This window comes from Jaculus jaculus, chromosome 5, assembly GCF_020740685.1.
Source record: "Jaculus jaculus isolate mJacJac1 chromosome 5, mJacJac1.mat.Y.cur, whole genome shotgun sequence".
In the NCBI taxonomy this organism is placed as follows: domain Eukaryota; kingdom Metazoa; phylum Chordata; class Mammalia; order Rodentia; family Dipodidae; genus Jaculus; species Jaculus jaculus.
Window position 1 is genome coordinate 136,102,726 of NC_059106.1, and position 15,253 is coordinate 136,117,978.

A 15,253-nucleotide genomic window follows, 5' to 3' on the forward strand; every position below is an offset into this window, starting at 1 on the left:
AACTATTTCAGTTTAAAAAGTAAGTTAGGCACTTGGGAGGCAGAGGCAGGAGGATCACCATGAATTCAAGGCCCCCCGAGACTACATAGTGAATTCCAGGTCAGCCTGAACTAGAGTGAGACCCTACCTCCAAAAAAAAAAAAAAAAAAAAAAAAAGTTAGGGGCTGAGGAGAGGATTCAGTGGTTGGAGGTGCTCGCTAGCAAAGCCTGTAGGCTCAGGTTTGATACCCTAGTGCCCATGTAAAACCAGATGCATGATATGGTGCATGCATCTGAAGTTCAACTGCAGTGGCAGGACACCCTGGCAAGCCTTCTCTCTCTTAAATAAAGAAATATTTTGGGGGGCTGGAGAGATGGTGTAGCGGTTAAGTGCTTGTCTGTGAAGCCTAAGGACCCTGGTTTGAGGCTCGATTCCCCAGGACCCACGTTAGCCAGATGCACAAGGGGGCGCACGCGTCTGGAGTTCGTTTGCAGTGGCTAGAGACCCTGGCACAACCATTCATATTCTCTCTCTCTCGCCCTCTTCTCTCTGTCTGTGGCTCTCAAATAAATAAATAAAATCAACCAAAAAATTTTAAAAAAAAATTTTTTTTTTCAAAAAAGTTCTAGGATGCTGGGAGTGGCAGCGCATGCCTTTAATCCCAGCACTAAGGAGGCAGAGGTAGAAGGTGAGTTCAAGGCCACCATGAGACAACAGAGAATTCCAGGTAAGCCTGAGCTAGAGTGCGACTCTACCTTGACAAACAAAACAAAAAAAACTTCTAAGAACTAGGGAAATGGCATAATCAGCAAAGTGCTTGTCATGTAAACATGGGGACCTGAAGTGAGATCCCCACCACCCAAGTGAAAATGGGGCATAGCAGTGAGTTCCTGTAATCCCATAGCTACAGGTTGAGTGAAACTTTGTAGACAGCAACTGAGAAAGACAAACCAACCTTTGGTCTCTACATTCATGATCATGTACGTAAATGTACACCAACACGTGTACACATGACAAATACAACATATACACGACAGCTATGAAATATCACATATTGTATGAGGTTAATATTAGAAATTTCATTCTTTTCTTTTTTCAGTTTTTTGAAATAGAGTCTGGCTCCAGTCCAGGCTGACCTAGAATTAACTATGTTGTCTGTCTCAGGAAGGCCTCAAACAGTGATCCTCCTACCTCTGCCTCCTGAGTGCTGGGATTAAAGGCGTGAGCCATCATACCTGGCTATATTACAAATTTCTATTACTAAATAAAGGCCTAGAAACCTTTCACCAAGGCATTGGTAATCTTCCCAGTGTGGGATTTTTTTTTTTTTTTTTTGCTTTCTCCTTTTATCCTCACTTTTCTATAATATATGTGTAACATTGTATAAACAGGACGAATTAAATAAAGTGAACCCTTCTGTCAAAAATGAAAGGTAAGGGCTGGAGAGATGGCTTAGCGGTTAAGCGCTTGCCTGTGAAGCCTAAGGACCCCGGTTCGAGGCTCGGTTCCCCAGGTCCCACGTTAGCCAGATGCACAAGGGGGCGCATGCGTCTGGAGTTCGTTTGCAGAGGCTGGAAGCCCTGGCGCGCCCATTCTCTCTCTCTCCCTCTATCTGTCTTTCTCTCTGTATCTGTCGCTCTCAAATAAATAAATAAATAAATAATTTAAAAAAATGAAAGGTAAAACATCACATGTTCTCTCTCTTATGTGGATCCTTGCTACAAATGATAGGACTTCCGTGTGAGTAGGAAGGAAACTCAGTAGCAGAGGCCAGTAAGCTAGAAAGGAGATATAAAGGGACTAGAAAGGGAGGGAGGGGGGACTTAATAGAATGGTATTATACATATGTAAGTAGAAGAACAGATTAATGGGGGTGACAAGGCCCAAAGTGAGGTCAGGGGAAGAGATTGAGTAAAGGGAAGGTGGAGGGAGGGCTAATCAAAATCTAAGAGGATATAAATAAGTCATATGGAAACCTACTTTTTTGGACAATGGAATACTCAGGAGCCATAGATTGTTACAAGAAAATTTTCAGTGCCAGGGATGGGATACCTTCCTGAGTTGTTGGCCAGGGAGGTCCCTACTGCCCCCAAAACATTACAGGCCATTGCTGATGCCATTGGTTTCCCACTAGGAATAGATGGTAAGACCCTATTGCTGAAGACTCCACATACTTGGGCTGCAGGCCACTGAGAAATCCTGCTGGAACTGAGCTGATAACTTCCTCCATGTAGACCAGCTGACAGAAAGCTGGAAGAAGCCATTCTGCATGCAGTTCAATGGGAGAGACAGAAATCAACAGTGAAGATACTCAACAGTGGACACTGCAAGCCTTATATTTTGTCACCCAGGCAAAATGAGCCAATGGGTGCAATAGTGGCACATATGTTATGGGGGAAACCAACCACCCTCTAATTGAACTGGAGGCCTGCTCCATGGGAAGGAATACATCCCGGATACTGAAAACCTACAACAGGGGTAGTCATGGGCCCTAGGGGTGTAACGTCTGCTGATGTCTGGCTAAATGTATATACTATGCTTACCAAACTACCCAGTAAGCACTTCTCTTAATGTTCATACCCATGTATTAATGCTACGCTCACTTTTGGTTAGAGAATCTTCTCTTTTTAAGAAAACACCATGGTGCTGAGAAGTGACAGAGGAGTGCTCAGCATTGAACTATCTCTACCATCACACTTTCTAAGGCTCAGAATCCACTGCAGAAGAAGTGGCAGAAAGAATGTAAGAGCCAAAGGAAGGGCAGGACTCCTTACAACGTGCTCCTCCAGACACAACATGGCCTGGATATCCATGACCTCACAGTGCCTGACACTACCTACACAAGACCATCATAATAGGAGGAAAAGATCATGACATCAAAATAAAAGAGAAACTGATCAAGAGGGGGAGGGGATATGATGGACAGTGGAGTTTCAAAGGGGAAAGTTGGGGGGGGGTTACTATGAGATATTGTTCAAGTAGAAGTACCCTTCATGCTTAAGAAAAGTATCTGGGCTGGGCATGGTGGTATGCACCTTTAATCCCAACCACCCTGATACAATATACAGAATTCCAGGTTAGCATGGGCTAGAGTGAGACCCTACCTCAAAAAACCAAAAGAAAAGAGAAAAGCAATTCAAAGCATCTGGGCTGGGTGTAGCTCAGCTTGCTTGCTTGCTTGCTTGCTTGCCTGCCTGCCTGCCTGCTTTCTTTCTTTCTTTCTCTCTTTTTCTTTCTTTCTTTTTTTTCTTTTCTTCGAGGTATAGTCTCACTCTGGTCCAGGCTGACCTGGAATTAACTACGTAGTCTTAGGGTGGCCTTGAACTCACAACAATCCTCCTACCTCAGCCTCCTGAGTGCTGGGATTGAAGGCATGTGCCACCACGCCTGGCTAGCTTTTTTAACAAATATAAGGGATTGATCTCTGGCACAAGAAAGAAAGGGAAGAGAGGAGGAGACAGGAAAGTAAAAGGAGAGAAAGGGAGAGAGCTACGGGAAAGAGGGATAGAAGAAGATGGGAGGGGGGAAGAAGGGACTAAAAAAGATGGAAGGAGTTAATGAGAAGAAAGAAAAAACAAAGTTGAGGAGAAATAAGGAGGGAAGGTCAATCTGCATCCAAACTCCAACAATGAACCCTCTCAACTCACCACCAGGCTCCAGTGTACCTTCCGATGAATAGGCACCAGAACAAGTTCTTGTTCAAAGAGATTTAACCCTTTGGTCCATCTTTTTACTGCTTGGTAACCTCCAGACTTTAATTTAGGATAGAAGAAAGTACTGAATGCATGAAGTGCTGGATAGCCTTGCTTCTTATTTCTTTCCACTAGAAGATTCATATAAAAATTAATGACCTGTAAAATACAAAGAACAAAATATGGAACATGGCAAGTGTATTGCTAAATTTTTCTATTCAAATTAATATGAATTAGAAAGTGAGATGCTTAGGGAAAGGATGGTACTAAAACAAGGGAATCGAAGGACTGCCCATGAAAGAAGTCAGAACACAACTGCCCAGAGTACAATGAAAGCTAAGGAATGAAGGACTATGGATTTATGATTCACTTCCCAGTACCAGATCCTACTCCCCAAATAAAACACAAAAGGAGGGCTGGAGATAGTTTAGCACTTAAGGCACTTGCTGGCAATGCTTAACAACCTAGGTTCAATTCCCCAGTACATATATGAAACCAGATGACAAAGTAATGCATGCATCTGGAGTTCGTTTGCAGTGGCTAGAGACCTTGGTGGATCCATATTCATTCATATTCTCTCTTTCTCTCTCTGCTTGCAAATAAATAAAATGTTGAAGAGAATAAAAAAAATAAAGAGGAACGTGGTTGTACTTTTTTTCTTCTTTTTGATATAGGGTCTTACTCTAGCCCCAGAATGACTTGGAATTCATTCTGGAGCCTAAGATGGCCTTGAATTCATAGAGATCTTCCTACCCCACAAAAAGAGAGAAAAAAGGCAGCAAAACATTCAAAGTTTCTTTACCAACCCCTTATAACTATGCAGAAATCACATAATAAAATAGATAACAATAATGACAACATGGGGGAATGGAATAGGCAATTTACCTCATCATTGAGCCAGTGACAGTTCTTTAAGGTCTGGATATCTCCTCGAGTAATTCGCAATTTGAAAGCACTGCTTAGGATTTCATCTGGGGGGCCATGACCCAGAGCATTATTGATCTCCTTTTCCATGTCCTGAAGTAGAAGGTCCAGAGGGCACTACTTTAATATAGAACCACTATCAAATATTGAAAGTCTGAGAATGAAAAACCTTTTTGTCTCAGAAACAGCTAATCTTTGAGAAAAACATATTGTTCAAGATCTACTCTACTAAATTGCAGCATAAAACTATCCAAACACCCAACTTCAAATCAGTCTTAACAATAATGGCTATCTTGTTGAATAGATGGATTCAATAATCTAAAGAACTGTTCAAACATATATTTAAGCTCTAAACCTGATCAAAATTATTTTTCCCAATTACTTGTTTATGCTCTTTCTCTCTTTTAAACAGAATTTTGCTATTTTATGGTTCTCTCCATCTCCATGCCCAAAATATTGCAAGTGCTCGAGAGATATACATGGGGTTAAGAAGATGGCTCTATGAGTATAATGCCGGCCACACAAGCATAAGATCTGAGCTCAGATTGCAAACACCCAAACAAAATGCCTGCCATTGTAGCACATGCCTGCAATCCTAGCACTGGGTAGCTGGAGACAAGAGGATCCTCTGGGTTTGCTCATCTAGCCCCAATCAGAGGCCCTGGCATGCTCATTCTCTCTCTCTCAAATAAATAATAAATATTTATGTAAAAAATGGAGAGAAAGAGAAATATATACTAAATAGGACCCACACTACCAAGACAATTAATAAGGATACAATATGTTGGATCACTTTAAAAATAAGGATTTCAGCTGGGCATGGTGGTGTGTACCTTTAAACCCTAATCCCAGCACTTGGGAGACAGAGATAGGATTGCTGTGAGTTTGGGTCCAGTCTGAGACTACACAGTGAATTCCGGGACAACCTGGACTAGAATGAGACACTAACTCAAAAAGAAAAAAGAACTGCACCTACTTTCATTTCCTGCTATAAATGGATGTTTTATTAAACAACAATCATTAATTTGAAAACTTGGAATATACTCATTCTTCATACTGTATGGTATCGCTGTATTTGCTGCTGGGATAAAACACCTGACCAGAAGCAGCTGATGGGGGGAAAGGCTTATTTTGGCTTTTAGAGTCCTGAGTAGAAGCACCATGAAGGCAGGAAAAGCACGGTAGAGCAGAGGCTGAACATTACCTGTGCCATAGCAGGTGGAAAACAGCAGCAAGAGACTGAGCCAAACTAATACTGTCAAGCTATGGGCTCAAGGTGCACCCCAGCAACACACGTCCTCCAGCAATGGTCTACCTCGCAGAATGCTACTAGCTGGAGATCAAGCATTCAGAACACATGAATTTATGGGGGACACCTAATCCAAACCACACCATACTATAAAATTCAACACATTTAAAGGGTAGAAATAGAATCTACAATGAATCAATCATAAGCAGGTATACTGGCACAAGCCTGTAATCCCAGCACTCCAAAGGCTAAGGCATGAGGTTCACCATGAGTTCAAGACCAGCTTTGGCAAGTTAATGAGTTGCAGGACAGCTTGGGTTACACAGTGCCACCCTCTATCCAAGAAAACAAAAATGTATCAGGCCACCTTCACACACCACAACAATCAATGCAGCCAAAATGAGAAGACTTGGAACCTAATTTTTTTTTTTTTAACAATCTGGAAAAACTCTACAAAACCAAATATTCATTCAAGTTTCACATAACTGTGGCTATGTATATGTATATGTATAGAATGATACCTCTGTAAGTTCAAGAAGATCATCTGTTCTTCTGTCCTTCTCTTTGCCTGAGAAATGCTTTTCCTTTGCCTCAATAATTGATGCTTTCCTCCTGAGGAAGCCATTATTTCCACTGCCCAGGCGAAGCCGAGCTGACACTTCTTCTGACAGGTCAGGCTCCCGCTGGTGTCCCCATCTCTGGTCAAAAAAATGCTATATTCTATGGACATATTTGATCTTGTACATATAACACATTACAGAAAAGAATATAAAACACTGCTAATATCTTGAAAGGAGAATTAGCAAGTCCCCCCATACAGTAAAGTAGATTTAGCATATCTGCCTGTCTTGATGAGTAATACCAACACTCAAAAGGCAGAGATAGGAGGATCATGGAGTTTGAGGCCCACCTGAGACTACACAGTGAATTCCAGATAAAACTAGCTATAGCAGGACCCTACCTTGAAAAACCAAAACAAAGAAGTTTCCTAGTTGTCCTTCAGCTGATGAATGGATAATGAAGATATGATTCATTTATACGCTGGAGTTTCATTCAGTGATAAAGAAAAATGAAATTATGAAATTTGTAAGGAAATGGATGGAGCTGTAAAGTATTATTACTAAGTAAGATAACCCAGACCTAGAAAGCCAAAAATCACATGTTCTTTCCCATTGTGGACCCTAGCTACAAACGTTTGGGTTTGGATGTGCATTGGAGTAAAAGTCCGTAGTAGGGTTGGAGAGATGGCTTAGCAGTTAAGAAGCTTGCCTGCGAAACCTAAGGACCTATGTTCAAGTCTCCAGATCCCACATAAGCCAGATGCACAAGGCAATGCAAGCACTCACGGTCGCACATGCGCACAAGGTGGTGCATATGTCTGGAGTTCAGTTGCAGTGGCTGGAGGCCCTGGCACACCAGTTCTCCCTCTCCCTCTCATAAATAAGTAAATAAAGTAAAAAGTCAGTAGCAGAGGCCAGGAAGCTAAAAGGGGGCTATAAATGGGTGCAATAGTGGCATGTCTGTCATGGTGGAAACCAACCACCCTATAACTGGACTGGAGGCCTGCTCCATGGGAGGGAATACATCCCTGGTACTGAAAACCTACAACAGGGGTAGTCATGAGCCCTAGAGGTGTAACGTCTGCTGCTGTCTGGCTAAATGTATATACTATGCTCATCAAACCGCCCAGTAAGCACTTCTCTTAATGTTCACACCCATATATTAATGCTACTCTCACTTTTGGTTAGAGAACCTTCTCTTTTCAGATGGCAGGGACCTTGGGATGACTCAGAAGGCATGATGCTGGGAAGAAGTGACAGGAGTGCTCAGCACTGCAATATCTCTATCACACCTTCCAAGGCTCAAGGTCTATTGCGGAAGAGGTGATGGAAAGAATGCAAGAGCCAAAAGAAGGGTAGAACTCCTTACAATGTGCTCCCCCCAGACACAAAATGGCCTAGATATGCATGACCTCACAGTGCCTGACACTATCTACATAAGACCATCATGATAGGAGGAAAAGATCATGACACCAAAATAAAAGAGAGACTGACTGAGATGGGGAGGGGATATGACGGAGAATGGAATTTCAAAGGGGAAAGTGGAAGGGGGAGGGTATTACCATGGGAAACTTTTTTTAAAAAATATTTTTAATTAATTTATTTATTTGAGAGCGACAGACAGAGAGAGAAAGACAGAGAGAGGGAGAGAGAGAGAGAATGGGCGCGCCAGGGCTTCCAGCCTCTGCAAACGAACTCCAGATGCGTGCGCCCCCTTGTGCATCTGGCTAACGTGGGACCTGGGGAACCGAGCCTCAAACCAGGGTCCTGAGGCTTCACAGGCAAGCGTTTAACCGCTAAGCCATCTCTCCAGCCCTACCATGGGAAACTTTTTATAATCATGGAAAATGCTAATAAAAATTGAGAAAAAAATAAAAAATAAAGAAATAAAAAAAGAGAGACTGATTGAGAGGAGGAGGGGATATGATGGAGAATGGAGTTTCAAAGGGGAAAGTGGGGGGGGAGGGAGGGCATTACCATGGGATATTGTTTATAATCATGGAAGTTGTTGATAAAAAATAATTTAAAAATAAAGATAAAATTAAAAAAATAAATAAAAAGGGGCTATAAGGGAGGGGAGGGCAAGACTTAAAGATATATATATGCAAGTAGATGAACAGATTACTGAGGATGGAATGGCCTACGTGAAGTTAGGGGAAGGGATTGAGTAAAGGAAGGGTGGTAGGAGGGTTAATCAAAATTTAAGATGTTATGAATAAGCTATATGGAGACCTACTTGTTTGGACAATAGTGAACCCAGAAGCTACAGACTATTAATAAAAAAAAAATTTCAGTGCCAGGGATTAGATACCTTCCAGTAAGTTGTTGGCCAGAGGTCCCTGATGCCCCCAACACAATACAAGCCTTTGCCAAGGCTCTTAGTTGCCCATCAGATGGTAAGGCCCTATTGCTGAAGACCGCACATGCTTGGGCTGTAGATCTCTGAGAAATAAAGCTGAAGCTGAGCTGGAAACCTCCTCCCTTATTGACTAGCTGTCAAATAGCTAGAATAAGCTATCCTGAATGCAGCCCATTGGGGAAAAAGAATTCATCAACCACGTTAAACAGCAGTGGTCCCTGCAATCTGTAAGACTGGCCAGCCAGGCCAAATGTGCCAACTGGCACAAAAGGGTGTATCTGTTACAGGGGAAACCTACTGCTCTCTAATTGGAATAGGGGCCCTCTCCATGGGAGGAAATACATGTCTAATACTGAAAACCTAGTCAAAAGTCTATGGCTGGGCTGAAGAGATAGCTTAGCAGTTAAGACACTTGCCTCCAAAGCCTAAGGACCCAGGTTTAATTTCCCAGCACGCATATAAAGCCAGATGCACAAGGTTGCACATGTATTTGGAGTTTGTTTGCAGTGGCTATAGGCACTGGTGTGCTCATTCTCTCCATATGCCTCTCTCTAATAAAAAAATATTTTTAAAGTAAAATATTTCAATACAATATTAAATTAAAAAAAATACCTACCATTGCAGCCCCCATGCAAAACCCAATGGTTGAGGACAAGGGATGGAGCTTAGTGGTAGAGCTCTTGCCTAGCATGTGCAAAGCCCAGTTTGGATCCCCAGCACTAAAAAATACTTAGGTCAGGAAATTTACTTAAAATAGAGCTTTGAATTAGAACCAAAAATAGGTTCAAGACATCCAGTCTGGGCTGGGAAGATGGCTTGGCAGTTAAAGGTGCTTGATTACAAAGCTGGCTGATCTGGGTTCAATTCCTAAGCCACCCAAGTAAGCCAAAAGAAAGTGGTGCAAGCTACAGGTGTTTATCTGCAAAATTAAGAAGCCCTGATGCACTGCCCCACCCCCATGCACACATATGCAAATCAATAAATTAAAAAAAAAATTTTTAAGGCACCCAAAGCTTCTCTTTTCAGATGGTGGTGACCTCTTGGATGACTCAAAAGGTACCATAGTGCTAACAAGTGACAGAGGAGTGCTCAGCAATGAAACATTTCTATCGCACCTTCCAAGGTTCAGGGTCCATTGAGGAAGAGGTGGCGGGAAGAATTTAAGAGCCAAAGGAAGAACAGGACTCCTTACGAGCTCTTCCAGACACAAAATGGCTTGGATATCCATGACCTCACAGTGCCTGACACTACCTAAACAAGACCAGTATAATAGGAGGAAATGATGATGACATCAAAATAAAAAAGACTGATTGAGAGGGGGGAGGGGATATGATGGAGAGGGGAACTGTGAAGGGGAAAGTTGGGGGGGATATTTTTCATGGTTTATTGTCTATTAATTATTAAAGTTGTCAATAATAATTTTTCTTATTTTTTATTTTAGTTTTTTAGTTTTTCGAGGTAGAGTCTTACTCTAGCCCAGGCTGACCTGGAATTCACTATGGAGTCTCTGGGTGGCCTCAAAGTCACAGCAATCCTACTACCTCTGCCTCCCAAGTGCTGGAATTAAAGGCGTGCACCACCACGCCCGGCAATAATAAATTTTTTAAAAAGGCACCCAGCCAGTATCCTTGCAATCATGTAGCCCTTACCCCTCCTCTCTCTTCCTTCCTTCCTTCCTGCTTTTTTTCTTTTTTCAAAGAGGCAAGGGCAGAGTGTGGTGGCACACACCTTTCATCCTAGTACTTGGGAGGCAGAGGTAGGAGAATTGCCATGAGTTCAAGGCCACCTTTAGACTACATAGTTAATTCTAGGTTAGCCAGGGCTAGAGAGTAAGACCCTACCTTGGGAAAAAAACAAAAAAAAAAAGGACTGGTAGGACACAGCACAGCTGATCTGAAGAGCAGACCAACTTAATATAACCAGTAGAGCACCAAAAAAGAAACCAGATTTACCCTCAAGGTAGGTGAGATAGACAGTCATTCCAAGCTGGGCATGGTGGGACATACCTTTAATTCCAGTACTTGGGAGTCAGAGGTAGGAGGATGACAGTGAGTTCAAGGGCAGCCTGATTCTACATAGTGAATTCCAGATCAGCCTGGGCTAGAGACAGACCCTATTTCAAAATCCAAACAATAAAAAATAAATTAATTAAAAAATGGGCTGGAGGGATAGCTTAGCAGTTAAGCGCTTGCCTGTGAAGCCTAGGGACCCAGGTTCGAGGCTCGACTCCCCAGGACCCACGTTAGCCAGATGCACAAGGGGGCGCACGCATCTGGAGTTCGTTTGCAGTGGCTGGAAGCCCTGGTGTGCCCCTTCTCTCTCTTTCTCTCTCTATTTCACTCTTTCTCTCTCTGTTGCTCTCAAATAAACAAAAAAAATATATTTTTAATTAAAAAATGTAATGAAACTCTTATACCGGGGCAATTCATACCCCAAAGCCAGTACATAGGCTTGCATTGGAAGTGCTAATTGTACCTTCCATATCAGGACAGAAGAAAACAAATCCCAGGGAGGCAAAGAATTCAAACCCTAGCCCACTAGAAGAAAAATACTGATTTGTTAGGTCTGCTGTATGTCTAGTTTACTTTGTTATTCTCAAATAAGTTGTGTGAGCTGGTGTAATGGCCCATACCTTTAATCCCAACACTTGGGGCTGAGGTAGGACTAAAGGACAGCCTGGGGTTACAGAGTCAGTTCTTGGACTATAGGGAGACCCTATCTCAAAGAGGAAAAAAATACATGTTAGGATTAGCTTTTTTTGTTTTGTTTTTCGAGGTAGGGTCTTGCTCAAGCCCAGGCTAACCTGAAATTCACTATGCAGTCTTAGGGTAGCCTTGAACTCACAGCAATCCTCCTACCTGTGCTTTCCAAGTGCTGGGATTAAAGGCGTGTACCACTCCTGGCTCAGTATTAACTTTTGACATTTCTTATGTGGATAGTATTTTTTTCTGTATTCTACATTAAAAAATTTTTTGCTTTGAGTTGGCATGTATAATGCTTGGTTAAGTAACTGGAAGCATGCACTGGAATTGTAAAATGCAGAATCTCTACTCAAGGGGCTGCTGAAGCTTTCTCTGATCAGTCTAAGGTGGTGTACACTACTCTGCTGCGGCAGGAGGGTGGTGTCTATTCAGGTGAAGGGTTCAGCTGAACTGTCCTTAGAGATTCAAAGCAATCTAAGCAAAACTGCACCCAGCCATATCCTCTTGCTTCATGAATCTTGCATGATCTTTGGTCAGAACTCCTAATATACTATATGTGCCCACATTTTTAAGGTATTGGATCTTCCATACATGTCAACCAGTGTTGTGTTTCCACAGTGTTTATTTGGAAAAGCAGGGCAAAAGATGATATAGCACTTCTGCTCTTAGTAATTACAACTGAACTCGCCAGTAGTATTTAATCTTTAACTCTCCGGGATACTGTTAAGTTTCTTTAGACCTTATGAATACTCTGAAAATTTCCTAGTTTTTTATCTTTGGTTCAGCAGAAATACTTCATGATGGCTCGTGACCACAAGATGCAGAGTCTGGGTTTCTCTGTACTCTCTAGAATGAATCCTTTTGCCAAATGCATTTCAGATGCTTGCCACGGCCAGGAATGAATGAGCCAGATGAGGAGTAAAGCTCCCAAAGTACAGTGTTAGGAACCTTTTCCTCCAGTCCAGATGAGCATATCAGACCAGGAAGTAAGCTACCAGGAGGCTAGCCTCTCCTGACAGGAATGCAAGCCATCTCTGGGCCATAAAGGCACTATCTGAGTCAGCAAAAGGGAGTTTGGGTGAGTAGACAGAAATAAGATATTCGTGGTTAAACTGATGACCAGGAACCAAAAAAACCTTAACAAGTAATCAGAATTTGAACCACATACTTCTCTTGAAAAGTAAGAGTTTTCCCTCAAAAGACTTTGGGGTTATTACTAAGAAGTAAATTGTGTGAGAGGCTTGTTTAATGCTGTGCTATGCTGAAAATCTGAAGGCCTACAGCAGATTTAAATTCCAACTCTTCTTATATATTTTTTAAATAGTTTATTTATTTGAGAAAAAGAAGAGAGGCAGAGAGTGTACCAGGGCCTCTAGCCACTGCAAATGAACTCCAGATGTATGTATCACCTTGTGCATTTGGCTTATATGGGTACTGAGGAATCGAACCTAGGTGCTTAGAATTCACAGACAAGCACCTTAAAGCCTTCCTCTTCTTCTCTTTTTTTTTTTTTTTTTTTTTTTTTTTTTTGCTTTTTGAGTTAGGGTCTCACTCTGGTTCAGGCTGACCTGGAATTCACTATTTGGTCTCAGGGTAGTCTCAAACTCACTGCATTCCTCCTACCTTTGCCTCCTGGGAGCTGGTATTAAAGTCATGCGCCACCATGCCTGGCTAAGCCTTCTTATAATTTTTATAATTCTTATAATTTTGATTAAAAGATTGTGAAATTAAGAGGGACTAGTTGGAAAGAAAAGATTCAGTGAAGGGGGATTTGGGAGAGGGAAAAGGAAGGGTGACGGGAGGGGATTATGATCATGGTATATTGTCTGTATTTATGTAAGTTGTCAATAAAAAGTTAAAACACTTGTGAAATTATCAAAATGTACATGAATGAAGCATGGTAAGTGGATGAGGCTGTCCATTGTACCATTTCTTTCATAGAATACTCAGTCATGGCTTGGCAGTGCAAGAACTCTGTAATGTTAGAAAGTTAGTAAAAAGTAAACATTTTGGAAAAGAAAAAAAAAGCAGGGGGAAGGATGATGGAATGAGACATCTGGCATTCTGCTCTGGCAACCACAGCAAGCACACCCTACAGCAGTCGAGGACATGGGACACCACAAGGACACATACACACACATACACAAAAGAAAACCCAAGATGCAAAAAGTGGCACATATGCCTGGGGTTTGCTTGCAGTGGCAAGAGGCCTTGACATTCCTCTCACATACACACATTCAAATAAGTAAACTATAAAAATTTACCAAATGCTTCAACTTACACCTTCATTTTCAAGTCTGAATCCAGCCATCTTCTCTGTATCAGAAAGTCTCCCCTTTGAACACCTAAAGAAAAAAAATTAAATTAAAAGTAAAAGCCTTCTATTAGATGATTTTAACCTGGAATATTTTAGTTTTAGAGAGATGGTTTTATTTTTTAAAAGTTATTTGTGGGCTGGAGAGATGGCTTGGTGGTTAAGCACTTGCCTGTGAAGCCTAAGGACCATGGTTTGAGGCTCAATTCCCCAGGACCCATGTTAGCCAGATGCACAAGGGGGCGCACGTGTCTGGAGTTCGTTTGCAGTGGCTGGAGGCCCTGGCACGCCCACTCGCTCTCTTTTCTCCCTATCCGCCTCTTTCTCTCTCTGTCACTATCAAATAAATAAATAAAAATTTAAAAAAAAAAAGGAAATGTGAGTTTAAAAAACAAAAAAGTTACGTGTGAGAAGAGAGAGATAAAACAATACCTCTTGCTGCTACAAATGAACTTGAGATGCATGCTCCACCTTGTGCATCTGGCTTCATGTAGGTACTGGGGAACTGAACCAGGACCAACAGGTTTTATAAGCACATGTCTTTAACCACTGAGCAATCTCCCCAGTCCGAGAAATAAGATTTTTAAGCCAAACATGATGGCACACCCCTGTAAACCAAGCATACCAGTAAATGGGGCAAGAGGATGAGGAGTTCAAGTTTAAAGCCAGTCTGGATTACTTAAGACAACAAAAAACAAACAAAAACCAGGCATGAGAGTTCACATCCAGCATGTGGAAAGGATTAAACTAAGTGAGGTAACCCAGGCCCAGAAAGCCAACCATTGCATGCTCTCTCTCATATGTGAATCCTAGGTATAGAAGATTGGACTTTTGTGTGATCAGGAAGAAAACTCAGTAGCAAAGGCCAGTAAGCTAGAAAAGAGATATAAAGGAAGAGAAAGGAGGGGGGGACTTAATAGGATGGTATTGTATATATGTAAGTAGAAGAACAGATTAATGGGGGTGAAAAGGCCCAAAGTGAGGTCAGGGGAAGAGATTGAGTAAAGGGAAGGTGGAGGGAGGGCTAATCAAAATCTAAGAGGATATAAGTAAGTTATATGGAAACCTACTTTTTTGGACAATGGAATACTCAGGAGCCATAGATTGTTACAAGAAAATTTTCACTGCCAGGGATGGGATACCTTCCAGTGAGTTGTTGGCTAGGGTGGCCCCTGATGCCCCCAAAACATTATAGGCCATTGCTGATACCCTTGGTTTCCCACCAGGAATAGATGGTAAGACCCTATTGCTGAAGACTCCACATACTTGGGCTGCAGGCCACTGAGAAATCCTGCTGGAACTGAGCTGATAATCTCCACCAAGTAGACCAGCTGACAGAAAGCTGGAAGAAGCCATTCTGCATGCAGTTCAATGGGAGAGACAGAAATCAACAGTGAAGATACTCAACAGTGGACACTGTTAGCCTTATATTTGGCCAGCCAGTCCAAATGAGCCAACGGGTCCAATAGTGGC

At 42.1% G+C, this 15,253-nt stretch overlaps 1 protein-coding gene across 3 annotated transcripts in view; it reads right to left on the bottom strand.

Moving 5' to 3' along the window:
- Senp2 (SUMO specific peptidase 2) overlaps nucleotides 1-15,253 on the bottom strand; it is a 77,043-nt gene that overhangs the window by 16,874 nt on the left and 44,916 nt on the right. For all 3 annotated transcript variants that reach the window (XM_045150180.1, XM_045150182.1, XM_045150181.1), the window contains 4 exons: nucleotides 13,748-13,811; nucleotides 6,367-6,543; nucleotides 4,558-4,689; nucleotides 3,628-3,831 (listed from right to left, as the gene is read on the bottom strand). In XM_045150180.1, the coding sequence (XP_045006115.1) occupies nucleotides 3,628-3,831; nucleotides 4,558-4,689; nucleotides 6,367-6,543; nucleotides 13,748-13,811 (577 nt within the window). The remainder of the gene's footprint in view (nucleotides 1-3,627; nucleotides 3,832-4,557; nucleotides 4,690-6,366; nucleotides 6,544-13,747; nucleotides 13,812-15,253) is intronic.